This window comes from Phocoena sinus, chromosome 4 (genome assembly GCF_008692025.1).
Source record: "Phocoena sinus isolate mPhoSin1 chromosome 4, mPhoSin1.pri, whole genome shotgun sequence".
Classification (NCBI taxonomy): domain Eukaryota; kingdom Metazoa; phylum Chordata; class Mammalia; order Artiodactyla; family Phocoenidae; genus Phocoena; species Phocoena sinus.
Window position 1 is genome coordinate 22,878,493 of NC_045766.1, and position 17,010 is coordinate 22,895,502.

At 36.8% G+C, this 17,010-nt stretch overlaps 1 protein-coding gene across 3 annotated transcripts in view; it reads right to left on the reverse strand.

Moving 5' to 3' along the window:
* The window catches only part of GK5 (glycerol kinase 5), a 74,267-nt gene that overhangs the window by 22,589 nt on the left and 34,668 nt on the right, over positions 1-17,010 (reverse strand). For all 3 annotated transcript variants that reach the window (XM_032630260.1, XM_032630259.1, XM_032630261.1), the window contains 7 exons: positions 15,220-15,351; positions 7,013-7,088; positions 6,383-6,444; positions 5,840-5,913; positions 5,575-5,635; positions 4,059-4,185; positions 2,744-2,848 (listed from right to left, as the gene is read on the reverse strand). In XM_032630260.1, the coding sequence (XP_032486151.1) occupies positions 2,744-2,848; positions 4,059-4,185; positions 5,575-5,635; positions 5,840-5,913; positions 6,383-6,444; positions 7,013-7,088; positions 15,220-15,351 (637 nt within the window). The remainder of the gene's footprint in view (positions 1-2,743; positions 2,849-4,058; positions 4,186-5,574; positions 5,636-5,839; positions 5,914-6,382; positions 6,445-7,012; positions 7,089-15,219; positions 15,352-17,010) is intronic.

Sequence of the window (17,010 nt, forward strand, 5' to 3'; positions counted from 1 at the left end):
AACTCAAGGGGGAAAAAAGTGAGAGAATTGGCCTGTGTGAAAAAGATTAAGAAAATAAATCTGAAAGTCAAGATGAAAGTGGTTTAAAAGAGCTTTCGTGCCTGAGCTCGACTGAGGCATTCAACCCAGTAAAGGGGTAGGAGGAAGCCACCATTCAGAGTGGAACAAACGCAGCATGTCACACAGACATAAATGCTCAGAATACACATCTTCAAGGAAATGACAGGGTCACTCAGGCTCTTATGCACTGTGTTTCTCCTGAACATAATTCAGTTATTTTCTCGATATACTCATTAAAGTGAATTCTCAGAACAGAAAGAGATATATTCAAATAAAGGTCAACTTTTTTTTACATTTCAGACAGATGTATACCAATAATGTTTAGCTCTGCCAATGATTGAATTTTGGGCCTCTCACGCTGTGGCCTCTCCCGTTGCGGAGCACAGGCTCCAGACGCGCAGGCTCAGTGGCCATGGCTCACGGGCCTAGCCGCTCCGCAGCATGTGGGATCTTCCCGGACTGGGGCACGAACCCACGTCCCCTGCATCGGCAGGCGGACTCTCAACCACTGCACCGACAGGGAAGTCCAATGATTGAAATTTTTAAGTAAATAATTCAACTCTGAATTCTCTCTCTCTCTCCAGTCAGACAAATGGTCCTGCTTCCTGCCAGAGATGGGACTGGTCTTTAGGAGGGGCTTATGTGTCCACTGGAAATCACACCACTTTTCTAGGTCAGGGCCATTTAGCTCCATCCCCCAGAAAAGAGTTTTCATCATTTGAGAATCACAGTGAATGAGCCCCAACCCAGCAAAGCGGTGGAAATGATTCCCCCTGATAATGTGTACATGATGTCAAAGGAACTTGGGAAAGATTTTTTTTTTAATGAGGAATGTGAAATCATTCTGCTTTTTCTTTGCACTTTTTTTTTGGCGGGGGGAAGGAGTAAAATTAATAAAAGGTATAACTAAAAGAGAAGAAATAGGTAACCTATATTTCCTATTTCTGATAATTCTGAGTTGACTAAAGATACATGTCCAAAAAATTAAAAGAAGTACATTTAAGGAAGAAGAGACTTTTAAGTGATAAAAAGCTTCCAAACAAACAATTTGTTGTTGTTGTTAATAAGTAATCTTATGATGATAATGTAGGTGCAGGCTTATAGAGAAAGAGAGAGAAAGGAAGAAATGGATTGGCATTTTCCTCCTGAAGTGTATGTTTTCTGCCAACAGAATTATCTTTGTCTTTAAACAAATCAGTTTAGTTCAAATCAGCAAAGTAGATAGCAGAGCCCCTCATAATCTAATCATCAGACATACCTATTGTTAATACTTTGGTATATAACACTACATACTGTATGCATTAAATATGGTTATATAATATATAGGCTCTTCATTATTCACAATAGTCAAAAAGTGGGAACAACCCAGATGGCCATCAACTGTTGAATGGATAAATGCTGGTTCATCCATATGGTGGAAAATTATTCAGCAATGAAAAGAAATGAAGTAATGATACATGCTACAACATGGGTGAACCTTGAAAACATTACATGCTGAGTGAAAGAAGCCAGTCACAAAAGACCACATATTGTTTGATTCCATCCATATGAAATGTCCAGAATAGGCAAATCCATAGAGACAGAAAGTAGATTAATGGTAGCTTAGGGCTGGGGGGTAGAACAGGGAGTCACCGCCAATGGGTAGGGGGGTTTCTTTTATGGAGAACAAAAATATTCTAAAATTAGATTGTGGTGATGGCTACACAACCCTGTGAAAATACTAAAAAATACTGAATTGTACACCTTAAGTAAGTGAATTATTTGACATGTGAATTATATCTCAAAAAGCTGTTTTTTAAAAAAAGCAAAAAATATTCATACAGGCTGTTCTGCGACTGCTTAATCCCTTCCTTAATGTATCACAGACAATGTTGCATGTCAATAAGATGTGCAACTACATGGTTATTTGTGACTACAGTATTTGTGTTATTTGTACAGCGTTCTACTATATGGATGTACCAACATTTACTTACTTAACGCTTTATTATTAGACAGGAACTTATTTCCAACTGCCGTTTTAAACACCCATGTATGTACACGTCTTTGCACACCTGTATGATTATTTTCTTAGGAAACAAAGAATAGATCTGAGGGCCAAGGGTCTGTACTCTATAAAATGATACATGTTGCCTAATTGCCCTCCAGAAAGGCCATACTAATTAACATTCATCGCAATGGAAAACAAGAATACTTTTCTCTCTACGTTTCCATCAATGCTGAGCATCGTAGAAGTAATTAATTTCTGACAATCATAGGAGACATCAATTTTTAAATGTGTATTTCTTTGATTATTGAATTTAAACAGCACATTTTAACAGTCACTTGATTTAAAAAATACCTATTCCTCTGCCTTTTGTCCAATTTTTTGGTCATCTTTTTAAATTTTTCTAATATATGCTACAAATTGTCCTTACCAGTTTGTCTTTCAACTTTGCTACAGCATCTCTCCCTACACGTTCTAATGTTTTCTATACTTACATCTATTTTTCTTTTTCTTTATGGTATCTGGCTTTAATGCCTAGCCTTTTACCATCCCAATGTCATGAAAATAACATCCTGTATTTTCTTCTAGCACGTCATTTTATTTCGTTTCATTTGAATCATCCATTCGTGCTGATCTGCGATCCTGTGGCTTTCCTGAGTTATGTCTGGCCTATGAAATCTGTTGAAAGAGACGACTCACCTAACTGTTGAGCCCACTGTATGGCAGTACCGGTGTCTGCTGCATTGCCTTCAGCTAAGCACACCACTTCTTGCCCAATCTTCCACCCAATTAATGGATAAAAGCCTTAAAAACAAATAAACAATGTAAGTCACACAATAAATAGTGAATTAATTACAGAGAAGTCTACAGTGGAACAATTTGATTATCTCAAAAACTAGCAACATGCCTGTGGAGTCAGACTGCCTGAGTTCAAATCCCAGCCCTCTCTCATTTTCTAGCTGTGGTCTTACAAGTTTCTAGTTTCTTAGTCTCAGTTTCCTCGACTGTAAAGTGGTCTACCTCGGAGAGCTTCTGTGAAAATAAACTGAAAAAGGACTTAGGGCAGTGCCTGGCATAGAAAAAGAACAATAAATATTAGCTTTTAGTAGCTACAAGCATATCTGTGTCTCTAGAAACACAGAAATAATATTTTAATTGAGAAATTAAAGGTTATTATGAGATTGGTTTGTCAGACAACTAACCATGCTATTGCATTTATCTGTAGTTACTAATTTTTTTTTAACTCTTTATTGAATTTGTTGCATTAGAAGGCAAAATCTTAACCACTGGACTGCCAGGGAGGTCCCCTATCTGTAGTTTCTAAACAACGTTCCTAAATAGAAACAATGATCATTCTTCTGTGTTTTTTTTTTCATTTAATTTAATTTTTATAATGATCATTTTTCCAGCTTTCATTTTCCCAGTTAGGGAAAAAGGAAGAACTTTAGGGGGAATGAAAGGCAAGAAAAACATTTTTAAATCCACCTCTTAGTAACCATGTTAGGAGACCAGAGCTCAGACTAAGAGCCCCAAGCTCTCCTGAGTGTAGTTACACTATCTAAATTTCTTGGTTTGTGCATTCCAGGATTTCCTCCATTAGAGAGAGCAAATTCTTAGCAATTGTCATTAAAACCCTAAATATGCATGGATCACTAGTTGAGAAGTACCACTGCCAAAAAGTATCACAAAAAGAAGAAATTCTAACACATAAAAGAAATTTTAGAGGCCTAGAAAGATGTTTTTTCAACAAATATAACATGTATTATAGGTAAATATTTAGAAAGCTGACCAAAATACCCTAGTCTTTCTGAACTTTTCCCTAAAATTTTTCTCATTTTTTTAGTGCTTTTAATTTAAGAAAAAAGGGAAATGGGGATTAACTGTCTCTAAGAAGAATAATGAAAAATATTAGACAATATCCTTAATATAAAATAAGAAAATAGTGTCACAAAAGTTGAACAAGTAAAAAGAAGGGATATTTTATTAATAAATAGGATATATTCTAACTACCTACCTCCAACACTCTGTTGAGGGTTATTTCCAGTATTAATATCCAAAAATGTCCCAGTTCCCATGGTTAACTTCACATCTCCTGTCTGGAAGCAGCATTCTCCAAACATGGCTGATTGCTGGTCAGCAACCTGCCAAAAACATTCAAATATAAGACCTTGGGCCCTTAGCAGTGTTCCATTTCACTGTATCCCGCTGTCTTACTTATTGTATTCTCATGGTTCACCATTTTATTTCCTTTTCCTTAAAAAAAGGAAACAGAGAGCAACAAGTATATGATAGGAGTCTCTCTAGGACTAACGTTATGGGGATAACTAACGTGTCTCAGGAATTTTCAGCAGTCTACCTACTTCACCACTTTTAAGTATCATAAGAATAATCTTAGAAATAAAAGTCAGAATAAAATTTGTCCAGAAAAAAACAACTAAGATTGTTCATTTGAAACTGCAAGCATTTTCATTCATTAGTCAAAATAACTGGCCACACAAATTTCTCTTTTAATAAGAGAGATAGGTGTATAAGTAGATGTAGGTTAAAAATATACATTTCCCAAACATACATTTTTGTTAAAAAAAATTATAACTTTTTTTTTTTTTTCCCACATCTCACGGCTTGCAGGATCTCAGCTCCCCAACCAGGAATTGAACCCAGGCCATGACAGTGAAAGTGCCAAATCCTAACCACTAGACCACCAGGGACTTCCCTGTAACATTTTGTTAATGTAACTACATGTAGATATATATACAGCAATATTTTAAGGACCAAAACTCATCTGAAGAATGCTTTCTCACTAATCTATGTCTTCTAGCCATACCTTAATCTAAACCTGAGCCTACTAAGACTGATCCTCTCCAGGAATTTGTAACTTGAGAATTTAATTCCCCTCCCCTCACTTGATTTCTCCACCTACCATAGTGACTGTCCATCTAGGGACAGATGCTCTATACCTCCTGTTTAAGCTGTTACAGGAAATTAAAGACAAGATCTGAGTTTCTATAATAAAGAAAGAAACCTCAAAAATCAGAAACAGCTAATTTTCCACTCATCCACAAATTCTTTACCAGCTAAGTAGATGCTGAGGAAGGATTTTATAAAATGTAAATATATTTCTTCTTTACTTTAATTGCCCTATCACGGTTTATCATTATACTATGTCATATATAAACTAAGCATTGGCCCCATCACGGTTTTTTATCTCAGAGTATTAAATACAAGCCACACATTACTCAAAATACAACATTTTTAAAAAATTTAACACAGTTTTCTGAAAAACTATATATAGAGAAGTCAGAAAAGGTTATAAAATATTTCCATGAAAGAACACTGGCCCACAGGTCCCTTTTCCAGAAAGTGGAGAACACTTCTGATTATATTGAGAGCCCTTTAAGTTAAAAAGAAAAAAGATACTTTAACTTTATTCTGCAAGGACCTTTTTTGTTTCTTAAATCTAATCCTAACTATTCATATACATTCATTTAGTTTATACTATACAAGGAGAAGCCCTCAAGTTTTCTACTTACCAAGGCCACTACTGGTATAGGCACGCCAAATATCTCTTCATCCACTGATCCAAAATTGTGGCTTCAAATAAAATTGGTTAAAAAGTAAGTTATAGCTCTAGAAATATTAATTCTAAAATTCAGCAAATTGTTTTTAGCGTAGGCCAAAAAGTTACATAATGAACATACAAGCACCTCAAACGTATAATAAGATGCTTTTCCCCACACAGGCCAGGTGAATTCAGGGACAATTTTGCTAGTTTCTATGTCTGATTTTCATTATTACCTCGTATCCTTCACGGGAGGCAGCAGAAAGAGCGGGATTGAAAGCAGGGAGGTGATGAGCTTACTCCAGCACATCTGAGCACAGAAACATGTCATCAGAATCCAAGCTAAATTACAGAAAAATTGGTGACTCAGAAAGAAGGGAAGGGGCTTTCCTGGTGGCTCAGTGGTTAAGAATCTACCTGCCAATGCAGGGGACACGGGTTTGAGCCCTGGTCCGGGAAGATCCCACATGCCAGGAGCATCTAAGCCAATGCACCGCAACTACTGAGCTTGCGCTCTAGAGCCTGCAAGCCACAACTACTGAGCCCACGTGCACAACTCCTGAAGCCCGCGGGCGCCTAGAGCCCACACACCTAGAGCCCACGCTTCACAACAAGAGAAGCCACCGCAATGAGAAGCCCGCACACCACAACGAAGAGTAGCCCCCGCTTGACACAACTAGAGAAAGCCCGTGAACAGCAATGAAGACCCAATGCAGCCAAAAGTAAAATAAATAAAATAAATAAATTCAAAAAGAAAAAAGAAGGGAAAAAAACTTTACCTCATATGGGTCAAAAAGTCCAGTTGTACTGGCATTTGAAAAATCTGTGGCAAATTCAGAACCTAAATTTATATTGGAAACAATTTATTTATGATCAGGTAGTATAAATCAACACCTATCCTTAGTTTATAGTCTCGACCTTTGTCTGCCCTCAAATTCATTCCAAAATGTGTATTTCCAGTGCAAAGTCTCCAAAGCAATTTCCCACTAAACCTTTTTGAAATTTTATACTTTACAAAAGCACTTTCAGGCACATTTCCATATCATGATTCCCAGTTTAAAGATGTGGAAAGGGGCTCAGAGAAGCAACGTGATTACCTATAGCTATACTATACGTATAGTTGCAAAGTGGTAGATTAGGAATTGAACTCAAGTCTTCCACTCTCGAAATTACGACTGTTCCTCGGTCTTATGTTTGAAGTTTCATCACAATTTTAAAATCACCCTCCTCTTAGAATAAATCTGAAATTAATCTAGCTTTAGTATAATATGAAGTAACTACGGTACCAAAGAAACAGTATGTCTGGGATATGGAGGAAAAAGTTTCAAACGTCCAGTTTTTTCAAATAGGTCATTTCTGTCAGTCAAATTCCACTTACTTGAGACACAGATCTATCAAATCATCTTTACCTTTTGTGAGCTTATGTAACAACCAGGTATCAATAGTCCCAAAGCAGCAATTTTCTTCTTCAATTGCCTTTCGCACCTTGAAAACACAACAGCACAAAATCAATTCAAAAGGCTAAATTATTAAGTGCATGACTAAGTGCCAACCACTAAATACAATATAATCCCATTTTTTATAAAAATTAATATATACATAGAGAAATAATTTCTAGAATTTACCCCCAATTGTTCTAAGCAATTACTATAGGGTATGAAAGGCTTTAGTTTTACACCAAGAATGTTTACTTTTGTGATGAAAAAAACAAAGTGTATCTCTTTTTCAGTTTAGATATACAAATATGTCTAAATATAGAAAGTCTAAAATGGGATGGCACAGTATGGCTCATAGGTCAAATCCAACCTGTTGTCTGTACCTCAAGTTAAGAACATTTTTGTAATTTTATAGTGGTTAAAAGAACAGAAGGAATACCCTGTGACAGATGAGAAGTATATGAAACTCAAATTTCCATGTCCTTAAATAAAGTTTTACTGGAACACAGCCATGCTCATTTATTTATGTATTATTTATGGCTACTTTCATGCTACGATGGCAGACTGTTTGTGACAGAATCCTCATGGCCTTTAAAGCCTAAAATATTACTTACCTGGAATGTCACAGAAAATATCTACCAAAAGAAACAAAAGAATCAAAACCTCTTTAAACTAGCTAATAGAGAAATTGGCATGCTTGTAAAGATATCATTAACTTACTGGAAAACAATTCCATAAATCCTACTTGATCACCTCTTCAACTCCTATTTGTCCTTCAAGACTAGCATTTCTTAGGTGTGCCTAACCCAGTACCACACGGGCAACTTCCATATAGCCATTATCTCATAGCATCATTACTTCCCTAAGCTCCTTAAGAGCAGGAACTAGATTGCATTTATAACCCCAGCACCTAGGAGGGTTCCTTTCATATAGCACATGTTAAAAAAAAAAAACTGGAGAAAATATTTGCAAACAAAGCAACTGACAAAGGATTAATTGCCAAAATATATAAGCAGCTCAATATCAAAAAAACAACCCAACCCAAAAATGGGCAGAAGACCTAAATAGACATTTCTCTAAAGAAGATATACAGACTGACAAAAAACACATGAAAGAATGCTCAACATCACTAATCATTAGAGAAATGCAAATGAAAACAACAATGAGGTATCACCTCACACCTGTCAGAATGGCCATCATCAAAAAATCTACAAGCAATAAATGCTGGAGAGGGTGTGGAGAAAAGGGAACCCTCTTGCACCGTTAGTGGAAATGTAAATCGATACAGCCACTATGGAGGTTCCTTAAAAAACTAAAAATAGAACAACCATATGACCCAGCAATCCCACTACGGGGCATATACCCCGAGAAAACCATAATTCAAAAAGAGCCATGTACCAAAATGTTCATTGCAGCTCTATTTACAATAGCCAGGACATGGAAGCAACTTAAGTGTCCATCGACAGATGAATGGATAAAGAAGATGTGCACATATATACAATGGAATATTACTCAGCCATAAAAGGAAATGAAATTGAGCTATTTGTAGTGAGGTGGATGGACCTAGAGTCTGTCATACAGAGTGAAGTAAGTCAAAAAGAGAAAAACGAATACCATAGGCTGACACATATATGTGGAATCTAAAAAAAAAATGGTTCTGATGAACATAGGGGCAAGACAGGAATAAAGACACAGACGCAGAGAATGGACTTGAGGACACAGGGAGGGGGAAGGGTAAGCTGGGACGAAGTTAAAGAGTAGCACTGACATATATATACACTACCAAACGTAAAATAGATAGCTAGTGGGAAGCAGCTGCATGGCACAGGGAGATCAACTCAGTGCTTTGTGACTACCTAGAGGGGTGGGATAAGGAGAGTGGGAGGAAGAGGCAAGAGGGAGGGGATATGGGGATATACATATGCATATAGTTGATTCACTTTGTTATACAGTAGAAACTAACACAACACTGTAAAGCAATTATATTCCAATAAAGATGTTAAAAAAATAAAGCTTGCTAAATAAATGAGATTTAAAAAAACAACAAATGGAGACATTTAAGAATGAATCATATTTTAACAGTAGAAAGGATCAATAAAATGAAGACATGGGCTTCCCTGGTGGCGCAGTGGTTGAGAGTCCGCCTGCAGATGCAGGGGACATGGGTTCGTGCCCCGTTCTGGGAAGATCCCACATGCCGCGGAGCGGCTGGGCCTGTGAGCCATGGCCGCTGAGCCTGCGCTCCGCAACGGGAGAGGCTACAACAGTGAGAGGCCCGCGTATCGGAAAAAAAAAAAAAAAAAAAAAAAAAAAAATGAAGACAGATGACATGAGTTCCAAAAAAAGTCATCTGTAGATTACTTATAACAAGTATTTTGAAGAGTCAAGTACTATACCACTTAAATATGGAGTACTTAAAGTAATATTATTAGATTTCAAACTCTTCTTAAATTTAGAAATTGTGATTCTAAAATTTGTTTCAGATTAGACAAAGGTTAATCTGTATTTCAGCAAGTAGCAATAATGCGTGCCAGGTAGTAAGTTCATTTGCTCATTCAAAAAATACTTGAGGGCTTCCCTGGTGGCGCAGTGGTTAAGAATCCGCCTGCCAATTCAGGGGACACAGGCTCAAGCCCTGGTCCGGGAAGATCCCACATACCGCGAGGCAACTAAGCCCATGCGCCACAACTACTGAGCCTGGGTGCCACAACTACTGAAGCCTGCGTGCCTAGAGACCATGCTCTGCAACTAGAAGCCACCGCAATGAGAAGCCCGCGCACTACAACGAAGAGTAGGCCCCACTCGCTGCAACCAGAGAAAGCCCGCGCACAGCAACAAAGACCCAATGCAACCAAAAATAAATAAATTTATTTTAAAAAATATGTGAGAGCCAGGCCCTCTGATTGATAGGTAGTAGGCCCTTGTGAGGCTAGATGGACACAGAGTAGGTATCAGGGCTTCCTAAGGTAGGAGGACCAAGGGCAATCCTCTGCACATTGGGTTAAGACTCCAAATGGCTCTACCCTCGGAGAAAGGGTAAACTAGAAGGATGGGCTCCTATAGGAACTCCAACTCAGCTTTGAACCATCTCAATCATTAAATTGGATTGAGATAATGCTGGTGCATAGAAGAATGGAAGAAGCATACATAGATCCTATCCAGAGCAACATATGTTAAGGCTCTCGTAATTTCTACACACAAGCTCACAAATACAATGTCTAGTTCATATATATATATACACACACATATACACACACACACACACATATATATGTATATATATACACACACACATACATACAAACAAGTAGCCAGGTTCACCAAACTCATCAAGTTGTACGCATTAAATATGCATAGCTATTTGTATGCCAATAATCATACCTCAATAAAGTGGCTTAAAATTTTTTAAAAAACCAATTAAGTAACCAGGCATACAAGGAAACAAGAGAACATTGCAGGGGGTGGGGGAAGGAGAAAGAGACAGTCCATAGGAGCTATAGATATTGGAATTAATAGCCATGGACTTTTAAAATACCATGCTAATTACATGGGGAAAACAAGTGAAATTCTAGAACTAAAAAAATTAAGAACTTAGTGGATGGGTTTTCATAATAGCACATTAGAAACAGAGAGATAAGAGATTTGGAAGACAGGTTAGAAGAAAATATCCTGAATAAAGTCCACAGAGACCAAAGAATAGAAAATATGTTAGAGTGAGAGACAAAAAGGATTTAGTCAAAAGGTCTAACATACATGTAATCAGATTTTCAGAAGGAAAGAAGATAAGCAGAATGCAGCAGAAATTTATATTTGAAGATAATGGCTGAGAAATTTCCCAAATCAACAACAGATATCAAACAATGAATTTAAGACGCCCTACAAACGCCAAGCAGGTTGTCACACCTAGATAATAAGCGCAGAAAATGTGTTTGATAAAGTCAACATTCAGTCATAACAAAATGTCTTGGCAAACTAGGAAAAGTAGAGAATTTCCTTAATTTGATAAAGGATAGCTAAAGAAATTTATACTAAATGTGAAATGTTGAAAGCTTTTGTTCCAAGATCAGGAATGAGAAAAGGATGTTTGTAGTCATCGCTTCTAGTCAATATATCCTGGAGGTCCTTGTCAATGCAAAGGAAAAGAAATGAGAGTAGAGTCACATTTCTACATCATATGCTATTAGAGCAGCGGGTCCCCAACCTTTTTGGCACCAGACACCGGTTTCATGGAAGACAATTTTTCCATGGACGGCGGCTGGGGGGAGGTTCAGGCGGTCATGCGAGCGATAGGGAGCAGCAGATGAAGCTTCGCTCGCTTGCCCACCACTCACCTCCTGCTGTGCAACCCCGTTCCTAACAGACCGCCGACCAGTACCAGACCCCTGTATTAGGGAATTGCAAATTAAACCAATGAGATACTATGTCACACCTATCAGAATGGCTAAAATCCAAAATTGACATCAAATGTTAGCAAGGATGTGAAGCAACTCCCATTCATTGTTGGTACAAATGCAAAATGGTACAACCACTTTGGAAGACAATTTAGCAGTTTCTTTCAAAGCTAAACATAGTCTTACCATATGATCCAGCAATCACATACCTAGGTATTTACCCAAACGAGGTGAAAATTTATGTTCATACAAAAACCTCCACACAAATGTTTACAGCAGCTTTATTCATAATTGCCAAAAACTGGAAGCAATAAGATATCCTTCAATAGCTGACTGGATAAACACACTGTGATACATCTACACAATGAAATACTAATTAGTGGTAAAAAGAAATAAGCTATCAAACCACAAAAAGACATGGAGAAACCTTTAATGCATATTGTTAAGTGAAAGAAGCCAGTCTGAAAAGGCTACATTCTGTATGATTCCAACTATACAACATTCTGGAAAAGGCAAAACTATATAAAGACAGTTAAAAAAAAAAATCGGTCGTTGCCAGGGTTTCAGGGGTAAGAGGAGAGGGATGAATAAATGAAATGCAGGGGATTTTTAGTCAATGAAACTATTTTGTATGATACTGTAATCATAGATATATTACATTAATAATATTTTATAATAATGTGTTACTGCTGATTCATCAATTGCAACAAATGTAGCATATTAATGCAAAATGTTAATAACAGGAAAACCGTGTTGGGGGGAATATGGGAACTCTGTACTTTCTGCTCAATGTTTCTGTAAACCTAAAACTCCTCTAAAATTAACATGTACTAATTTTTTTAAAGGACAAAAGATTTATTCCGCTTGTATATGTCTTCTTGAGTCAGTTTGGGTAGTCTGTGCATTTCTGGGAAGTATTCCATTTTATCTAAGTTATCTAATTTGGCATACACTTGTTCATAGTATTGCTTAATAGAGCTTTGTACTTCTGTGAAGTTGGAATTAATGTTCCCTCTTTCATTCATAATTTCAGTTATTTGGATCTTTCTCTCTTTTCTTTTTCTCGTTGTCAGTCTAGCTAATCTTTTCAAACCAACTTTTGGTTTTGTTGATTTTTTCAACTGTTTTTCTATTCTCTGTTTCATCAATTTTCACTCTAGCCTTTATATTACTTTCCTTCTGCCTGCTTTGGGTTTAGTTTGCTCACCTTTTTCCAGTGTCTTAAGGGAGAATATTAGATTTGTTTTCATGTAGTCTCTCTATGTAATATAGTCTTGTTCTAAAATTCCCTGTAAAGACTACTCTTGCTACATCATACCTTAGTATACTGTGTTTTCATTTTCATTCATCTCAAAATTTTTCTAATTTCTCTTGATACTTCTTCTTTTACCCATTGATTGTTTAAAAGTGCTTTGTTTAATTTCCACATATTTTTGAACTTCCCAAATTTCTTTCTGCTACTTACTTCTAATTTCATTCCTTTGTAGTCATAGGAATACTTTGTATAATTTCAGTCCTTTTAAATTTATTGAGACTTGTATTATGGTGTGGCATATGTTCTATCCTGGAGCAGGTTCCATGTGCACTTAAGAAGGATGTATATTCTGCTGTTATTAGTTTTCCATAAATGTCTATTAGGTCTAGTTGCTTTATGCTGTTCAAGTTTTCTATTTCCTTGTTGATCTTCTCTCTAGTTGTTCTAACTACCACTGGTGAACTGTTTATTTACACCTTCAGTTCTGTCAGTTTTTGCTTCCTGTATTTCGGAGCACTGTTATTATGTGCATTATTGTCACATATATATTTTTTGGTTGTGCAGCTCAGCATGCAGGGTCTTCCCTGACCAGGGATGGAACCTGTGCCCCCTGCAGTGGAAGTGTGGAGTCTTAACCACTGGAATGCCAGGGAAGTCCCAATTGTTATATATTTCTGATGGATGGACTTCTTCTTATAAAATGCCCTTATTTTCTCTAGCAACATTTTTTTGTTTGTTTTTAAAGTTTGTTTCGTCTGATATTAGATAGTCACTTAGCTTGTGGTTGCTGTTTGCATGGAAATCTTTTCCACTCATTTGCTTTTTTTTTTTTTTTTTTTTGCGGTAAACGGGCCTCTCACTGTTGTGGCCTCTCCCGTTGCGGAGCACAGGCTCCGGACGCTCAGGCTCAGCGGCCATGGCTCACGGGCCCAGCCGCTCCGCGGCATGTGGGATCTTCCCGGACCGGGGCACGAACCCGTGTCCCCTGCATCGGCAGGCGGACTCTCAACCACTGCGCCACCAGGGAAGCCCTCATTTGCTTTTTAAAAAAATATTTTATTTAAGTATAGTTGATTTACAATGTTGTGTTAATTTCTGCTGTACAGCCACGTGATTCTATATACATATACATACATTCTCTTTCATATTCTTTTCCATTATGGTTTATTACAGGATATTGAATATAGTTCCCTGCACCATACAGTAGGACCTTGTTGCTTATCCATCCTATACATACTAGTTTGCATGTGCTAATCCCAACCACTCAATCCTTCCCTCCCCACTCCCCCTTCCCCTTGGCAACCACAAGCCTGTCTTCTCTATGTCTGTGAGTCTGTTTCCGTTGCATAGATTCCATCCATTTACTTTTAACTGATTTGTATTTTTGAATCTAAAGTATGTCTCCCATAAGGCAGCATATAGTTTGATTTTGCTTTTTTATCCAGTCTAAAACCACAATGAAATATCACTACCTACCCACCAAAATGACTAAAATTAAAAAGACTTATAGGACTTCCCTGGTGGTCAGTGGTTGAGAGTCCGCCTGCCGATGCAGGGGACACGGGTTCCTGCCCCTGTCCGGGAGGATCCCACATGCCGCGGAGCGGCTGGGCCCGTGAGCCATGGCCGCTGAGCCTGCGCTCCGCAACGGGAGAGGCCACAACAGTGAGAGGCCCGCATACCGCAAAAATAAATAAATAAATAAATAAAGACTGATAATATCAATTATGATGGTAAATGAAATTATAAATTCTCTCCTTCACTGATGAGGGGTGTGTAAATTGTCAAAAACTGTGCAAAAATGTTTGATATTATCCACTAAAGGTGAAAATATATATACACATTCATGCCCTAAAAGTTCCATTCCCATGCATAGATACAGCAGAAATGCATTTACATAGCATTATTCATAATGGCCCAAAATGTACATTTGGAAATAACTCAAATGTACATGAACAAAATGGATAAACTATGTAAAATCATATACTGAACACTAAATAGCAATGAAAATATAAGGAAATTAATTTACATACCATTTGGTCATATTTCACAAATATGTTAAGCGAAAGGAGTCAGACACAAAAGAATAAGCACTGTATGATTCCATTTACAAAATTCAAAAATATTCAGGCAAAGAAAGCTGACGTGCAGTGTTGAGGAGTAAACATGTAAATTGTAAAAGTGGAAAGAAAATGTAATACATAGTGCCACAGTGTTCTAGTTCTTGATTCGAGTAGTGTTACACAGATATTTGCTCCACAAAATATCACTGAGTGGTACATTTTTGTTTTGTTCACTTTTCTATATGTGCCATGACTCACAATAAAAAGGTTTTAAAAAAACAAACTGAGTAAGGATTCCTTGTCTTCCATCCCAATGTGGTGGACACTTAATTTTCCCTCAAATAAGCAAATTATTCTCTTTATTCCTTGCATTTTTCTCATCCCTATAATCTAGACACACACACACACACACACGCGTGCGTGCACGCGCGTGCACACACACACACACACACACACACACTCTTTCCTTACCTCAGTCAGGTTCTGCAAAATCCAGGCCAATCTCAAAGAAACATGTTGGGTTGTGAAAGTGAACAAACTGGCTGCTAAAAATCGTTTACTTCTAGTGAAAAAGTGCAGCACTCGGCAGGAGCTGTGTATGAGCTATTCAAAAAAAAAAGATATTTTAGGAAAATGCATTTAATGGTGTTTGATGTTTCTATATTAAATTTCATACACATGCAAACAAACCCAATAGCAAACTATTTAACTACTTATAAAGTGTTCTCAGCACTTAAGGAGATCGAGCAAAGCACCCTAAGAGGACAATTTGCATTCTAAAATATGAAATGTGACACATCTACTACGAACTTCTTTAGCAAACACTAGAGGCTCAAGTACTTATAAAAGTCTTTTAAAAATAACTATTTTCTACCTCTTTACCCATTTTTAACTATGGAAGTAAAGGTAGAGAGTCAAGGGAGAAGGCTATTTTTCTATTAGAAATATATTTTTAATCAAGTTAGTATTAACTCAGAAGGGAAGCTCCCCCTACACATTAAGTGCTTAAAATTTGGGATAAGAGATTTTATTTAATACTATTTATATTTATCTAATGACTGAAGATGAAACATACAGTTTTCAATTTACTTTTTCGTATGCAAAACCTTTAACTGAAAAAAGAAAAAAGCTTATACAGAAAACTAGCATTGAGTTTTAAGGTTTGTAAGACATACTAAAAAACCCCAAAAAACCACAACAAAATGAACCCTTATCCTGCTACCTAACTAGAAGGAGGCAGATGGACAATTCAACTTCTGAAACTGATGTTGGACAAAACATTCATTTACAGAGAATTTACCTACTTTATGCATTTTTTCCTATTATGCCCACCTCTCCCCAAAATAAATGGAAAGATTTTGGTTTATTTATTTAAAATAGAAATAAATCTATTTTTCTTTCATTTTTAGCATAATGCATCAATCAAGAAATGTGTAGACTCAGTTCTCTCTACATTTCAGTTTTGTCCTTTTTTTTTTTTTTTTTGAACAATGAGGCTCATTTTAATTTTTTTCACCTTTTTTCTTTTTGGTGAAAACATTTATGCTCTACTCCCTTAGCAAATTTCAGTTATACGATACAGTATTATGAACTAGTCATCATATTATGCATTAGATCCCCAGACCTTATTCATCATTATAACTGAAAGTCTGTACCCTCCTTTTCACCCTGTTCAGTACTCAAACCTTCTGCACTTCCTTATATTTTACATTACTTACTAAATATAAGACCTTTTTAAAGTATTTAAGGTGAACACCCAGAATCCTTCTTCTGATGTGTTATATGTTAAGAAACATTTCGAACTGAAATGAGTTCTTCTTCCATAAGCAACTATACTTTTCCGTATAAAAACTTAGATTTAGGATCCTTCAGGGATCTTCTGTTAAAATGCAGATACTTTGACAGGGGCACACAAAAAGTACTAAGAGGTCTAATACCTGCACTTTTTGTCAACATATGAACGAGGAACACTTTTGTTCATATATTTAACAAATATTTATTGAGTACCTTCCATGTACCAAGAAGTGCGCTAGGTCCTGAGAAAACAGAGTGAACAAGAAGCAGAATCCCTGCCTTCTTGAAATTTACATTCTAGTGGGAAGAGACAGACAAATATGTAATCAAATCAATAAATGAGATAATCTAAGAAGACACTGGTTGTAAGATGAACCACTATTTAACGTACTAGCAAAAAAGTAAAAAATCCTGCTAGTTAAATTATGACATAATTGTAAGATATAAATTATGGTTAAAATGACCCAA